The 17,634-nt window shown below is 38.9% G+C and overlaps 1 protein-coding gene across 1 annotated transcript in view; it reads left to right on the top strand.

The window, feature by feature from the left end:
* The window catches only part of Neurl4 (neuralized E3 ubiquitin protein ligase 4), a 94,658-nt gene that overhangs the window by 54,052 nt on the left and 22,972 nt on the right, over nucleotides 1-17,634 (top strand). The window contains exons 14-15 of the mRNA XM_068370591.1: nucleotides 275-523; nucleotides 14,197-14,354. Of these exons, the coding sequence (XP_068226692.1) occupies nucleotides 275-523; nucleotides 14,197-14,354 (407 nt within the window). The remainder of the gene's footprint in view (nucleotides 1-274; nucleotides 524-14,196; nucleotides 14,355-17,634) is intronic.

The following is a 17,634-nucleotide window of genomic DNA, read 5'->3' on the forward strand; positions in this document are numbered from 1 at the left end:
ACGTGATTACCGTCATCCTCATTTTGCTTGTGATTTCCTGTAGTGTCATTAAACATGTTGTTCTGGCCCACTTCTGTTTTGAGCACACACTGCCTGAAGATCCAATGCATTTTGGACCTTCCTGTCAGTCTTTGTTTTGTGTCTTTTGTATCTTTTATCATGATGAATCACTGTTTGTCTCCCAATTGCATCACATGTTCAAACCATCCTAGATGATGTTATTTTGAATTACAGTATTCTGGATTATTTTGATTTTTCCCATTCATCTTCACAGGAGTGACGGCTATCCCACCGGAGGAGCTAGACTTTCCGAGCACAATGACCGACATCGATTATGACACTTGGATGCTCAGTGGTTCGTCGGTGATGCGCGACGGTGCCACCATCATGAACAACTATCGATGTGACCTCGACTCTCTTGCCGTAGGGACGCGCGTTGGGATGATGAGACACTCGGACGGTTCTCTCCACTACTACGTCAACGGAGAGGATCAGGGAACAGCGTGTGAAAATCTTCCTCCAGGTAACGCGACCCTTCTTCCTAACATCTGTATTGTCTTTGAATTTAAAGAGAAATTTTGACTAGTGGTCAGAAATGCTGTCCAGTTTGAATATGTCTTCATTCTAAAAGGTTTTGGAGGAGAGAACTCGGTGGTCACGTCGATTTGTTGATGTTGATCGACGATTATCGGTACAGTGTTAGGGTTATGGGGAAATAGGAAAGTAGCTTTGATTTATTGTTTAGTTTAATATTTTGTCCACATAAGTTGATAAAGATGAAAGTTAAGTGACATTAATCATCATGTTTGAAGAAGGGCCAATGTTATAGTTTCATGTATATACAGTATTTGTTTTAAAATCCACATACCTCATAATTAGAAAATGAAAGGCTGCTGATGTTAGGGAGTTTTGAATATATTGTCGTACTACCTAGAATATGTTCAAGTAGTGGTAGTGAGCTACTCATTAATGGGTATCATCAATCATATTGCTAAATGCAGGAGTAATAGTTTTGTCTTTGAAATTAGAAGATGACAAAATTCTGTTAGGAAAGTTACGGAATGTTTAATGATCTTTCGCTCATTTAGAAACTGCTTGTGCAATACTGTTTAAGTCGTAGGAGTTGGGGTCCCACGAGAGTTTTAAAGTGATAATTCTTTGAGACTGGTTTGGTTTGGAAATTATTTTAAAAGAAATTTCCTGTACAATGTATATTTGGCGAGAAAGGTAAAGTGAATTATACAGTATTATAATTATAACGGTAGAATTACACAGTTCCTCTAAGGACTCTGGTTAGATATTTCCGGGCTATTTCTTCACAGTTCAAAAACTTTGCAATGTTTTTATTAACAGTGAATGTAAGAATTTTAATCATGAAATTGTGTAAAATATTTTATGATGATCCTGTACCTTAATGCTAGTTTTCCTGCTAACATCAATTTAGTTATGAGATACAGTTTCTAGATAGATGACTCTCTTTTAAGCCATATAGCTTTTAATGTAAAAAATAAGTTATCTTTATAGAATGTGACTGACTTGAACTATATAGCTCTTAATATAAAAAAGAACAACCAGAAAACTATGAATAGAAATGTCAGCGTCCATTTCCATTACTATACCGTGCTTTGATATAAGAATGTAAAGAATATTGTACTATCTTTCCCCTTAGATCAGAGCCATAGCAAAGAAATTGAAAGCTTAGCTGATTATTTGAGTGTTTTCATTTTACTGTGGAATGGACGTTTACAATTTTTATAAGCCATTTAGAAATTTAGGTACTGATATAGTGTTTCAATTTTCCTTTTTGAAATTTAGGGTGGGGTTGGGGTGAATATCAGAAAGTCAGAATTATATCTGTTCGGCTGGTACCCTAGCAGTACCAGCCGAACTCGGTTGAGTCCCTTGTCAGGCTGGGTGGAACGTAGAGAGGAGAGGTCCCCCTTTTTTTGTTTCATTTGTTTGATGTCGGCTACCCCCCAAATTTGGGGGAAGTCCCCTGGTATATGTATGTATGTATATCTGCTCAAAAAAGTCTGATACTTTTATATGGGGTTTAAAACTTGAAGAAGAATCTTGTATAAAACTTTTTCTCGTCAGTGTCTAGAATTTAATAGTTTCTGGTCCATAGTTTTGGTTTTTTAATAGGCAGAACATCATTCACTGACCACTTCACTAACAGGAATGATGCAGTAGCATTTATTTTATTAACTACAGTTGTATTAGGGTCATATTGTATTTTCCAAATCGAATTACCTACAACTCCATTTACCTCTTGTTTGAAGACATTATGTACAGCAAAGTGCTAATGAAAATATTAGACATGTATGTTGCAGTACATTTTTATATAGATTAGTAGTGTTTTATATCAGGAAGAAATAGAGCCGCCTGATATTGTGAATAGATTGAACTTTGTGGTGGTGTTAATGATTATCATTTGTTTTAAGTTTTGTTTGAGTCCCTTGGTTTTCATGATGTGACTTTGGTCTTAAATATTAACAGCCCTTAGATAAGTTGGGATTTCTAAATGCAATTTATTTTTTAATTAAATTTAGTCGCTTGAATGTTGCCTTGAATTAAACTGTTTTGTTATTATTATAAGAAGTTTTTTTTTTAGGTTTACTGTCTCTTGATTTGCCTTTTTTTTAGTTTTCCTTTGGTGAGTATAGTGTTTAAAAAAATTGCCATCAGCCTGTTGAATGCTGGAATTTTGTTCTTACAGAATTGATTTATAAGATCAATAATACCTTGTTACTAGAATATTTTGAAAATTTAAACATTTTAGAAAAATGTTTTCTTCTTGAAAAATACCTCATGTGAGAACTTATCATTTATGAATGTCTTCATGTAAATTTTTAGGAGAAGGGCAACTGTCCATTTTTGTCTTTTATAATAAGCATGAAATAGGATTTGATTCATAATTGTAATGATCACTTCAAAATTAGAATAGATTAATAATAAACATACTGTACTTACTAATGTTTATCAGCATTTGAAAGAATTATTTTCTCTGCTCTAAATAACTTAAATAAGTGTCTAATTCAATACGAGTATGAGTTAATGTCAGTTATCTCATTTGGAATTAAATATCACCAAAAAAAATCTTTGTAAAGCAATATGCTGATCATTACCATTTAGAAACATGCTAGTTTTCTTGATGGACAAACCAAATATTAACGTAAGAATTGCGTGCCTCTGAATAGGATGTCCTGGTGTTGTAAAAAGGAAAGACAAAGCCTGGAAAAATAGTTTAAATACTATTGAAAGATTGTCGTACAAATGTAACAACTCAAGAAGTTGGAAGTGTCAATTTTAAATATTTAACTTAGCCGGTGAATATATAATAGCTGCAACTCTGTTGCTCGACAGACACATACATAAAAAATTCGCGAGCGATCGCTATGCAGGTTGCGGGTGTGCCCACCAGCGCCAACTGTCGGCCAGATACCACTCTCGGATGTAAACAAAACCTTCAATTTTCATCTCTGTCGACGTGTCGACAAGACGTACTTTTATTCGCTGTTGAACCTGGAGTTTTTCCCATCATATTTGGTGAAGTACTTTAATTTGGTTTGAGCTTTCGCAGTACAGGTGTTTTTTTCTTCAAATAAATCCTTGAACTCGTTTTTGGATAGATTTAATTTTTGATGACAAAGAGAGTATGGACTTTCTTTGACTTTTAAATGGCCGACCCTTCCCTTACACGGAAGTGTGTTTAGGCTTTTAGCAATTATCTTATCACGTTATAAATTAATTATAGATTTTCCTCTATATATTTTATATCTCACCGCCTTTATTAGGCCTCTTCGATTAACTTTCCATTTATAATAAACATAAAAATAAATTTTAATGATTTGTTTATATGCGACCTTTCCTGAGAGTAGGCGGTCCTAACTTGGAAACCGAAGTTAAACAACGTTGAGCCCTTTCAATCGTAAATAGCTTTTAAAGAGCTAATGATTTAAAACTTTTTAAATTAATATTTTTTAATAGATATTTTATGAAAGATTTTCTTTGAATAGTCTTCGTACTGTTTCAAAGATGAACTAATGTTTAGTTTATTTATGCTACGCAGTTTGCGCTCTATCGTTACGATAGAGAGAGAGAGAGAGTATCATGGTTTCACTTTGCAGAAAGAGTAAATCGATTCTGACGTTTTGTTCATTCTTCTTTCAAAGCTTAAATGTTTTAAATTCTATTTTAAAGGAACTTTTTAATTGAAAAACCTTTCAGTTTTTTTCCTTTGGTCAAATAACATGTTTTTTTGACGAAATGTAAGTGGGCTCTTCTCTTAGGTGCGAAATCAAGAGAGAGAGAGAGAGAAAGATAGAGACGGAGGGAGAGAGAGAAGAGAAAACGTTCCGTTCAAGCGGGTAACGTTGTTCTCGAGTTACTCTCGTCCCTAGTCTCTGTACGAGGAGAAAGGATAAAACGTTTTTAGTTTTTTATTCTCGTCCCCAGGGAATGTACGGTGAGAGATTGAAAACGTAGTTTTGAATGAACTAGTGTTTAGTCTCTTCCCCAGCCACTGAATTTTTTATCTTTAAATATGTTTACTGTTTTTTGCTGGTATTAATGTGCTTGCATTATACGACTGATTTCGCAATTACTACCTTTTGATGAGGGTAGAATTGCGTGCTTCAGGTAGAAATCAGTAAAAGTTTCGATTTCATTGAAATAAGTGCAAAACAGAAAATCGTAGTGATAAAGTGATATTGCGCAAAGTGTTACCAGTGTTGCGACCGAGGGTTCGTCTGTTCGTGCCTGTCGTTCGCCTAGTCCGGGACCTCTTGCAAGCTCCCAAGCCCAGGGGAGAAGTAATGTCGTACGACTTATGGGTTCGAGAGGCCTTGATCAGCGAACAGACGTTCCCTCTATGGTATCGGGTGTATCTTACCAAGATCACCCCTACCATAAGGCGAGAGAGACGATTTTCTCCTCGTCATCCGAAGGCTTTTCGCATAAGAAACCTGAAACAAGGTTTCGAGGCCCTTAAGCGAAAGTCAGTCCTTTCAGGACAGGTCCAGCATTCTGGTTGTAACCATTAGGACAGCTCTGACCCTATGCAGTCATCGGAAGACTGCTCGCCGCCTAACAAAAGCGTAACACAGACTCCGAGAGTCTTTTTGTTGGCAAGGTTTTGCGGTCACAGACGTTACCCTCGTCTCTTACCGCAACCATTTCCGTTGATCCTAAATGGGTTGTACGGCAAGACATGCAGAATAAGCTTGCCTCCCTTATGGAAGACTATTCTGCCGATAAGTCCGTTGAGCCCAGCCGTTTATCTCATCGAGATCCTGGCTTTCAGCCACCCTAACGTTCCTTTGTGCGTCCTGTTGACGTTGGCGTAGCTAAGTCACGTCAGTCAGGTTGTTTAGAACCACACTCGATGCGGTCTCGTGTGGATTTTCAGCCACATTTGGACGTTAGGCCACTTGCTGATGCTCCTGTTGACGTTCAGGACGTTCGCTAACAATCGGAGTTGACTTGTTTTGACGCTGAGCGTCAACCTCCGCATTCTAGAGTTGTTTTGGCTGCTCAGTCTAGGCGGTCAAAGCAGTCTCGAGTGGACGCTGTGCGTCCTCACGCACCTGTTGTTGTTGACAGTTCACAGACTGTCAAGCAGTTACATGACGTTGCGTCCTGGTCTCTCGCACCTGTTGTTGTTGACAGTTCACAGACTGTCAAGCAGTTACATGACGTTGCGTCCTGGTCCGCTACTAATGCACCAGTGCGTGTGGACTCTGCTTGTAAAGCATTGCCACCACGGTAGGTCTCTCCCTTGCTTGAGACTCAGCTTTTATCGGACAAGGTTCCTTCAGATGAGGAAGTTGCTGTTCCCCCTCCTACTGATATTCCCTTGAGGACTCTGTCAGACGGAGAGGAGCCTAAAGCTGCTTAGCCCTCTATGGACTTTAAATAAATCATGCTGATTTTTAAGGATCTTTGTCCGGATCTTTTTGTAACTGCTGCTCCTCGTTCGCCTAAACGTCAGAGCTTACACTAGGCCTAGCTACTTCGAAGCCGTTGTTTTATAAGCTAGTGCTCTCTCGCTCTCCTAGAGAGCTTTACGTTTGCTAGGCGACTGGTTTATCACCAGGAGGAGTTTGGGGGATACAGCCTTTGCTTTCCCTTCTTTTAAACTGGCTTATAGAGCGAGAGTCTGATATGACATGAGAGAAGTTCTCGGCTTGGGAGTTCCTGCCTCTGCCCAGATAGACTTCTCAAACCTCATAGACTCTCCCTGGCGCCTGGCCATGAGACGCTCCAAGATTTTACAGGTCAACTTCACAGCGGTTTTCGAGCCTTTGAAGTTTTGCTGTACAATTATGTCATGCATAAACAAGGCTTTCAGGGATGGCTCCAATGATCTGACAGCCACGTTCTCTGCAGGAACAAGTCCCTCAGGGATGGCTCCATGATTTGGCAGCCATGTTCACTGCAGGAGTACGTAAGAGGCAAGTGCGCTCAATGTGTTCATTGTCAAGACAAACTTCACGATGAAGTCTTCCAGGCTGTCTTGACAGCATTTATGGAAGGCGACTGGATGGTCTCTCTCGACCTTCAGGAGGCATACTTCCACATTCCTATACACCCGGATTCCCAACCGTTTCTGAGGATTGTTTACAGGAATGTGGGGTACCATTTTCGAGCTATCGGGGATCCGAGCCTCCCTGTACTTGGACGACTGGCTTCTCAGAGCATCGTCCAGCCTTCACTGTCTGCAGGATCTACATTGGACGTTGAGTCTGGCCAGGGAGTTGGGACTTGTGGTCAACCTAAAAGTCCCAACTGATCCCATCCCAGATTATTCTATTTTTGGGGATGGAGATTCGCAGTCAAGCCCTGCTCGAAGTCTAACTAATGCTGAAAAGAAAACGTTTATTCAGTCAGGAGTTGGAACAGTCTCGTAGGGACTCTCTCATCCCTGGAGCAGTTTGTCTCACTAGGGAGACTACCCCTTCTGCCTCTCCGGTTCCATCTAGCCTCTCACTGGAACTAGGACAAGACATTAGAGACGGTATCATTCCCAGTCTCCGAACCAATAAAGGCATGCCTGAAATGGTGGAACAGCAATATCAGTCTGAGAGAGGGACTATCCCTAGCAGTCAAGAACCCAAACCACGTGTTGTCCTCAGACGCGTCGGGTTTGGGTTGGGTGCGACCCTGGACGGTCGGGAATGCGCTGGTCTGTGGACCTCAAGTCAGAAGAGCATGCACATCAACGGCAAGGAGCTATTAGCAGTCCACTTGGCCTTGATGATATTAGGAAGCGTCTTCGAAACTAAGTGGTAGAGGTCAACTCAGACAACACCACAACTTTGGCGTACATCTCCAAGCAAGGAGGCACACACTCCTTCACGCTGCTCGAGATTGCAAGGGACCTTCTCTTATGGTCTAGAATTCGAGGTATCTCCCTGTTGACGAGATTCATCCAGGGGGACTTGAACGTCTTGGCAGACTGTCTCAGTCCTAGGGGTCAGGTGATACCCACGGAATGGACCCTCCACAAGGACGTGGGCAAGAGTCTTTGGGCTTCTTGGTGTCAACCAACCATAGACCTCTTTGCCTCCTCGTTGACCAAAAGGTTACCAATCTTTTGCTCTCCAGTCCTAGATACAGAAGCAATCTACATAGACGCGTTTCTACTGGATTGGTCTTTTATGGACTTATAGGCATTCCCACCATTCAAGATAGTCAACAAGGTACTGCAGAAGTTCGCCTCTCACGGAGGGACAAGGTTGACGTTGGTTGCTACCCTCTGGCCCGCGAGAGAGTGATTCACCGAGGTACTTCAATGGCTGGTAGACTTTCCAAGAAGTCTTCCTCTAAGGGTAGATCTGTTACGTCAGCCCCACGTAAAGAATGTCCATCAAAGCCTCCCCGCTCTTCGTCTGACTTCCTTCACACTATCGAAAGACTCTCAAGAGCTAGAGTTTTTTCGAAGGAGGCAGTCAGTGCGATTGCAAGAGCTAGGAGAGCTTCTACCATTAGAGTATACCAGTCGAAGTGGAAAGTCTTTCGAGACTGGTGCAAGTCAGCATCTGTGTCCTCGTCCAGTACCTCTGTAGCCCAAATCGCAGATTTTCTTTGAAAGGTTCGCTCCCTTTCAGCTCCCACGATTAAGGGCTACAGGAGCATGTTGGCTTCGGTCTTTCGACATAGAGGCTTAGATCTTTCCAACAATAAAGATCTCCAAGATCTCCTTAAGTCTTTCGAGACCTCTAAGGAACGTCGTTTGGCAACTCCTGGATGGAACTTAGACGTGGTCCTAAGGTTCCTCATGTCAGACAGGTTTGAGCCATTACATTCAGCCTCCCTGAAGGATCTCACCCTCAAGACACTTTTCCTAGTGTGCTTGGCTTCGGCTAAAAGGGTCAGTGAACTTCATGCCTTCAGTAAGAACATCGGCTTTTCTACAGAAAAAAGCCACTTGTTCACTTCAACTTGGTTTCCTGGCCAAAAATGAACTGCCTTCTCGTCCTTGGCCTAAATCTTTTGATATTCCTTGCTTATCAAAGATCGTAGGCAACGAACTGGAAAGAGTATTATGTCCTGTTAGAGCTCTTAAGTTCGATTTAGCTCGTACTAAGTCATTACGAGGGAAATCTGAGGCATTATGGTGCTCAGTTAAGAAACCTTCATTGCCTATGTCAAAGAATTCTTTGTCATATTTTATCAGATTTTTTTAATACGAGAAGCTCATTCTCACTTGAATGAGAAAGACCGATGTTTGCTTAAGGTTAAGACGCACGAAGTTAGAGATATAGCAACCTCCGTGGCCTTCAAGCAAAATAAATCTCTGCAAAGTATTATGGACGCGACTTTTTGGAGAAACAAGTCAGTGTTCGCGTCATTTTACTTAAAAGATGTCCAGACTCTTTACGAGGACTGCTACACACTGGGTCCATTCGTTGCAGCGAGTGCAGTAGTGGGTGAGGGTTCTACCACTACACTTCCCTAATTCCAATATCCTTTTAATCTGTCTCTTGAAATGTTTTTAATATTGTTTTATGGGTTGTTCGGAAGGCTAAGAAGCCTTTCGCATCCTGATTGATTTGGCGGGTGGTCAAAGTCATTTCTTGAGAGCGCCCAGATTAGGGGTTTGATGAGGTCCTGTTGTATGGGTTGCAGCCCTTGATACTTCAGCTCCTGGGAGTCTGTCAGCATCCTAAGAGGATCGCTGGGCTCCATGAGGAAGACAGACTTACAAGGCAGAGTAATCGTCTAAGTCAACTTCCTCACCAGGTACCTATTTATTTTGGTTTTGTTATATTGATAACTGCCAAAATGAAAAAACTCTTAGCTTATACGCTGTAAACATAATTAACTCTGGTCTCTACCCACCTCCTTGGGTGTGAATCAGCTATTATATATTCACCGGCTAAGTTAAATATTTAAAAATGATATTTTAACTATAAAATAAATTTTTGAATATACTTACCCGGTGAATATATAAATTAAATGACCCTCCCTTCCTCCCCAATAGAGACGCAGTGGGATGAGAAGAAATTGAAGGTTTTGTTTACATCCGAGAGTGGTATCTGGCCGACAGTTGGCGCTGGTGGGCACACCCGCAACCTGCATAGCGATCGCTCACGAGTTTTTTATGTATGTGTCTGTCGAGCAACAGAGTTGCAGCTATTATATATTCACCGGGTAAGTATATTCAAAAATTTATTTTATAATTAAAATATCATTTTTCAAAGCTTGGTCATTGAATTTTTAGGAAGAAATTTCATTATATTTGGCAGCTGTAGATTTTTAAATTCTTAATGAGAGTTTTGTCACCCACACTACTTAAAACGACGTAAGTTAAACCCTCTCATCGAACATGCGCTGTTACTGCTTGTTTAATGATTGGTCGTTTATTTAATTTTTTACTTTTGTATCTTTTTGATTTTGAAATTATCCTAATTTCTAAATTTTATTAAGTAAAAGAAAATGCATGTCTTGTATATCTTGAATTTTTATTTCTGTTTCTAATTCTTGTTTGTTAGTAAGTCTCCAGTTTTAAGTCATCTATGCAGCAAATTCTCCAACTGACCTTCCAAAACTGTCTGGTGTCATCAGGAAATCAAAATTGGGGTGATGTGTGGTTCTGGCATAAATTTTCTTCTAAGGAAGTGTTAGGCCAACACTTCAAAGGGGCTACGAGCTCGGTGGTTGTGTTAAAATTTGTAGAAATTATGACGATACCTTAGCTTTTATTGGTATAAAAATGAGGGTGGAATTTTATTAGAAATGGCAATGTTTTGAAGAGCTAATTTGAAGAATTTAACGAGGTTTTTTATATTGCAAGTACGTACAGTAGTGTATTTTTTTGTGATTAGATCTAGTATTGGATTTCGTTTATTTGCAATGTATTATTATTGCTAGCTATGAGTGAAAACAGTTTATATAGCATGACTTTCTTCAATGTATAAGAAATTAACAATCTTGGTCTTTGTGCTAGATGAGTTTATGCACTGTATCATTTTCATATTCACATAATATTATCCACTTGATCGGAATAAAAAAACACTTTTGCACGTGTCATGATGTGTTCAGTGATAGCTGATTAATTTTATTAATTCACTTCTTAGCATATTTTCCCATTTTCTTATGGGAGGAACGTAGAGAGTAGAGGTCCCCTTTTTGTTTTGTTTCATTTGTTGATGTCGGCTACCCCCCAAAATTGGGGGAAGTGCCTTAGTATATGTATGTATGTGATGCAATGTTGGATATTGATTTTTTCAGAGTTGATGAATGTTAGAGTGAATTTACATGATGCCCAAGTTAATTCAATAGATGGTTTAATATTTTTCCAGTCTCCCAGATAGAAAGATTAGCTAATCCGAAAAGAATTCGTAGTTAACTGTTGAAAGTATTTTCTAATGTTATCCGTTTTGCTTTCAAAATAAAAAGAAATAATTGCTGATGTCACACAAGAAATATACTAGGGTCAACGTAGGAATATTTTGATGCAGAAGTACTGTATACAGTTATGGTGGGAATAAATCTGGCTTTTGTAAAATACCTGCATTCATACCATTGGATCTTAGTTTGTTTAATGATGAGGCTCTGATTCGCTCTTTCACCTACGAATAAAAATGATTCCAGTAATTAAATTTAAAGTGCTGGTGGGTTAATAAGAAAAACCTTTTTGCCTGATTATGGTTTCTTAATTGCATTTGGATGTTGAATGATGTTTCTACGTTGTTGATAAGATAAAAATCGTTTCATAATGTGTACTTTGATTTCACTTTATATGATTACTGCAATATACAACTCATTGTAAAACTTATCCTTGCTATTTTTGTTGCGAATTATTTTGCATTTTACTCATGAATTTTTTTTTCTAACTTGAAATAAATCTGATATTTATATAAAGTATTATATAATTTAGATGTTTTCTTGTGTGCACGATATCATTTTCTAATGCTTTACTACACTTGACTGTCAGGGAGGTAGCCTTAGAAGCCAATTGTGCTCAGAACCACAATAAAATAGATTACATTTTGGGTCATGTGTAACGAGAAGAACCTTGATTGTGCCTCATGACAGTTGGAAAGTCTTTCCTGGAATGGAATCTTGCTGTGATTAAGGACAGAGGTCATTTCATATATTCTCAGGAGTATTATCATTGAAATAATATAAAAAATAATGCTGAATAGCTTCTTTTACAGTGATGATTATTCTGGAGACAAGTATGCTTTTTATGAAAATATGTGATAAAGGGATTTTGTCCTAACGTTCACGGGTGCTAACAAGGAATGATAGGAGAAGGATAGGTAGTGGGGGGGGGTAGTAGCTGTAGTGAACGACACCTCGTAGTAAAGGGGGATTTTGAGGAGGGAGAAGTCTTATTGGAGAGGGATCTCTGGTAGTGGTATCACTCGCCCCAGTTTTAATACCGACACCCTTTAGGGGTGAGCGAGCTGGATATATTCCTAGCATTCCATGCAACTTTTTTCTCTGGTATATTTAGCAGTATTTATACCTTTGAAATGGTGCTTTAAGGAGCATTTCACGGAGTGACACAGGTTGAGCCCAGAAATGATAGTTACAGAAGGAGATAGGTGATTTTGAGCTGGTATAGAGGCCATTACAGCGAGGGTAAAACGAGATTGCAAAACTCCCATGTAATCCATTCTCCCTTAGAGTTACTTTCTTCTCTTTCCCAAATTCTTATTAATCCTTTAGTCAAAACATCTCCCCTATATAATAAAGAGCAAGTGTCTGGCTATATATATATGAATTTATATATATCTTTATGGTCACACCCACTCATCTCTCCCCATTCCTCGCATAGAGGTAGAGGGCTATTTTTCCCTATTGGAGCCCTTGGGCTTATAGCATCTTGCTTTTCCAATTAGGGTTGTAGCTTGGCTAGTAATGATAATAATAATAACAGAAAAAGAAACAAGTACGAAAATAATAAACTGTGCTGTTGGTAAATACGGATGAAGAGATGAGAGTAGTTAGAATAAACCATTCAAAGGATAAAGAATGATCGGCCTCTTTCTTCCTTTCACCTTACCCCCAGCTTCTAGTGTTAAAAAGGGTTAGCAAAATGTATAGGACTAGTATGAGAATTTCACAGCAAATAATCTGGTAAATAACCATAGATATATTTTAAGGTCTGGGTGTCAAATACCAATATTGTAATAGGGTCTACCTTTACAGTACTGTACATATTTTAGTTTAAGAAGTGCTCAGAAATTTTATTAATATCCATCAAGTTCATTTAGTCTTTTTAGTATCTTAGTTATAAAACTTATTCCTAGAAAGATTCACAAGGATATATACTTTTGGTTCAGAAGTAGAAGTTTTCTGCGGAAAGCTTAGCTTACCTATCTTGTAAATATTTCAATCAGTTCATCAAGCAATTTAACAGTTGAAAGGTTTGCTTTTATCTGTAAATCATAAATCTTGGAAAATATAACAACATAGCTACTAACTCTCCTCTTTCTTACATCATGGGTGGCGAAGACAACATAATTCGGTCACTGAATGATTTTAAAACATCAAAATTTTATCATTTAACCCTTTTACCCCCACGCTCTTTGGAAATTTCGAACCCTTAACCACCAAGGGGTTATTTTTTTCCCATGCCCATTTTGCAGTATATTTTTTTTAAAATTGCTCTAACAGCCTTAATTTTTGTCATAGAGAGGTCAGGTTGGTCTCATTCTCTTGGAAAATGCCTGATTTTTTTCAAAAAATTATCAAAAATATGAAAAAAAAAATTTTTAAAGCATTTTTTTGCAAGGACGTACTGGTACGTCCATGGGGGTAAAGGGATGGCTTTTGTGAAACGTACCAGTACGTCCTTTGGGGGTAAAAGGGTTAATATAAAGTTATTATTTCACAGTTGAAGAGTAATCATCACGTTTATTGTGTACGTTGATTCATAGCTTGCAATTCTTCAGGAGTTTTTGGGTAGATGAGCTAGGTGCATAATTAACTATCAAAAATAACTTTAATTATATATAATTAAAAAACAAACATGACAAATTGACCTCTGTCCTTGATTAGATTTACTTACTGTAATTCATCTCCTTGTCATTATGGCCTGAATCTTTGCCACTTTGGAGATCTTTCGTCCCTATTTGTCCCTCACTAAGGAGTTTATTTAAATTGTTTCACGCCGACAATAGAAGACGAAGGTATGTAGGATGTAGCTGTGTCATTAGTCTTGTATTTTCATGATTCTATATTCACTTTTTGTATTCATCTTGTGCTAAAGTTTTTTGTATTTTTTACCACAATAAGGAAATTTTTTTTATTATTTTTTTGTGAAAAAAAAAGTGTGTTGATAGGGAATTGCTGAAGAGCAAGTTGTTCCTTTGTTATAAGGTTGCTTTCAAAGAACTCTCATATCCAAAAGAAAAGTAGGAGCAGGGACAGCTTTTCTTTCGCATGGCTCAAGACAGTAAACTCAAATGCCACATTACTGTCAAGCTGTTTTTGCTTCTATTTTTTTCAGAATTTGAAACAGGAGTTTTTTGATCGCATATCTTGATCTGTAACATGACTTCAGTCTAGAAACTGTTCCTATCATCAAGTGTCAAAATCTTTCTTCGCATTAAAAACCTTTGTTGATTAAATACAATTCAAAATTTTTAAATTTCCGAGATGAGTCTCGTACGTTTCTCTGAGTCATGCCGCAGCTTTGTTTCGTAGGTTGCGTTACTGATGGTCATTTATTTCCAGGTTTGTGGCCGGTGGTGGATCTGTACGGCCAGTGCGCTCAAGTGACAATCGTCCACAACCCGATCCGACACGACCAATCGCTCATCTCTGTGTCACAGTACCTCGACATGTCTCATCTTTCTCTTCCAGCAGCTGGACAGACAAGTGTAGGATCTGAAGTAAGTGTAATTCATTCTGTCAGTTGGAATTATTGCTTGCAAAATGTCTAATGAAAACATGCGTCTTAATTTTAGTGCAAAAATTACTTCTGTCACCATAAGTTTTAAAACGAAACCTGTTTCACAAGTTCATCATTTGTTAGTCATCGCTCATTCTTTTCATGAATTCTATAAAGACACTCCATAATTAGCTAGCTGACCGGCCTCCAGTCTAGGTGTACTCCTATTGATCCTGGGCTCTAGGAAGGAAGGAGCTTTGCTCTTTCATCCATCTAATTTGTAATCTAGAGCACTGTAATCCTAGTCAGGTTTTTATATATAAACATTCTCGTTTTTGGAATGTTTTAGTTTGTTTTTATCTTTAACTGTTTTGGTTATGCTATCTCCATAATTGTCATTCAAAAGAGAGCTATCGACCCTTCAATTGAAATTTTTGTCTGACGGAGATGTTTTTGTCACCCTGTTCAGCCATTTATAAATAGCAATTCTCTTAAAAAAAAAGTATCATAAATAGAGTTGAGTTTCTGGTCATACGTGCAGAAATTTTTGTCTCTGACGGAGATATTTTTGTCACCCTGTTCAGCCATTATAAATAGCAATTCTCTTAAATAAAAGTATCATAAATAGAGTTGAGTTTCTGGTCATATGTGCAGGAAAATTCTGCTTTACAAGGATTCCTTAATCTCCTTTTGACCAGTCATACTTTAGTGATACTAGAAGGAGCTAATCTTCAATGCCCAACATAGGTATTTCTGGGTCGACCTGTGACGGCCGGCGAAAAAGTCCTTCTTTGTACTTTTTCTGATATAAATCTTCCAAATATACCAGAGAAAATTAAAAGCATGGAATGCAGAGGTTACAACCCTCGCGCGAGCACCTTGTTGGTGTCGTATATCTAACAAGGGCGTTTGTAAAACACTATTCACAGGCTGTCTTCCATTTAGATAATCCCTTCATCAAAGGGGGAGGGCCGTGACAGGCCCTAGAGAATACAGTTGGGTTACCCTACCGACACCTACCACTCGCGCTCACCAGGTCATCCTTCTGTTTTGGACTTGCCCGCTAAGTTGATAAGTGTTTTGCCCAGTGTTTTTCGAAGTGATTGTCGTTAATTCAACATGACTGACGTTGATACTTCACCCTTACCAATGTTAAGTACCATAGTTTGTTTTGGCAGCTTTTGTCAGTACCGGGCATTTGTTCTGTTTCCAATATGGTGGTTTTTAGTTTTGGAAGCGATTGTCCTGCCGAGGTATCGGCAGCCATTTTGGGTTATGTTCGCTTCGGTAAATATTCTAGATTTTTCCTTCGTCAAAATCCCTTTACTAAGTCTGTTTAGGGTACTTATTAAAATTAAAACTATACATCTTTTATGATATACAGTATATCATGTAAAATGAAACAAAAACAAAAAAGGGGACCTCTACTCTCTACGTTCCTCTCGGTTGAGTCCCTTGTTAGGCTGGGAGGAACGTAGAGAGTAGAGGTCCCCTTTTTTGTTTTTGTTTCATTTGTTGATGTCGGCTACCCCCCAAAATTAGGGGAAGTGCCTTGGTATATGTATGTATGTATCATGTAAAGATGACATGATGCTGACATTATCCTAATTGATAATGGCTCTTCTAATCCATTGTGTATGCCAGGCATATTAGAGTTGATGTTTATAGGGAGTCGGTTCGTTAGGGCTCTAGCCACCCGTTGAGATACTACCACTAGAGTGACCAGACAGCACTACATTGGATCCCTCTCTCTGGATATGACTCCCTTTTCCTTTGCCTAAACATGCACCGAATAGTCTGGTTTATTCTTTCCACATTCTCCTGTCCTCATACACCTGACAACAGATTACCAAACACTTCTTCGCTCAAGGGGTTAACTACTGCCCTGTAATTGTTCAGTGGCTTCTTAAGTCTTGGTAAGGGTAGAAGAGACTCTTTTGCTCTGGTAACCAGCTCTTCTAGAAGGACAATCCAAAATAAAAATCAATGTTTTCTAGTCTTGGGTAGTGCCATAGCCTCTGTACCATGGTCTTTTACTGTCTCGCGTTATAGTTTTCTTGCTTGAGGGTACACTCGGCGCACTATTCTATTTAATTTCTCTTCCTCTTGTTTTTTGAAGATTCTATAGTTTATTTAAGAAAGTTCTAGTTTAATGTTGTTACTATTCTTAAAAGGTTTTAATTTGATTGTTCATTACTTTTGTAGTTTTTATTTCCTTGTTTCCTTTCCTCACTGGGCTAATCTTCCCTGTTGGGGCCCTTGGGCTTATATCATCTTGCTTTTCCAACTAGGGTTGTATCTTAGCTTGTAATATAATAATAATAATAATAATAATAATAATAATAATAATAATAATTCATACATACACCAAGGCATTTCCCCCAATTTTTTGGGGGTAGCCGACATCAAACAAATGAAAAAAAAAAAGGGGACCTCTCCTCTCTACGTTCCTCCCAGCCTAACAAGGGACTCAACCAAGTTCGGCTGGTACTGCTAGGGTGCCACAGCCCACCCTCCCCCGTTATCCACCACAAAGGAAGCTTCATAATGCTAAATCCCTTACTGCTGCTACCTCCGCGGTCAACCAAGGTACCGGAGTAAGCAGCAGGGCCTACCGGAACTGCGTCACAATCGCTCGCCATTCATTCCTATTTCTAGCACGCTCTCTTGCCTCTCTCACATCTATCCTCCTATCACCCAGAGCTTCTTTCACTCCATCCATCCACCCAAACCTTGGCCTTCCTCTTGTACTTATCCCATCAACTCTTGCATTAATCACCTTCTTTAGCAGACAACCATTTTCTATTCTCTCAACATGGCCAAACCACCTCAACACATTCATATCCATTCTAGCTGCTAACTCATTTCTTACACCCGTTCTCACCCTCACTACTTCGTTCCTAACCCTATCTCCTCGAGATACACCAGCCATACTCCTTAGACACTTCATCTCAAACACATAATAATAATAATAATAATAATAATAATAATAATAATAATAATAATAATAATTTAATGTGAATTTGTTCCGTAACCGAAATACAAACCACGCTATTTACAAAGGGTTATTACTTTTAGCGTAGCTGAAATGGCGAGCCATTAGAATTTAACGAGGGTGTATTACCCCCGCGCTAGTTAGCGGGGGGGTAGGGGAGTGGTAGCTAGCTACCCCTCCTCCCCCTCACACACAGGTGAATACCCACTTTCACTTTTGGCTCGGACTGTGACAGACGTCTCTCTGTCTTGGTCCTCGCTTGGCAGCCATTGTCTGTTTTGTCTTT

Source organism: Palaemon carinicauda, chromosome 3 (assembly GCF_036898095.1).
Source record: "Palaemon carinicauda isolate YSFRI2023 chromosome 3, ASM3689809v2, whole genome shotgun sequence".
Classification (NCBI taxonomy): domain Eukaryota; kingdom Metazoa; phylum Arthropoda; class Malacostraca; order Decapoda; family Palaemonidae; genus Palaemon; species Palaemon carinicauda.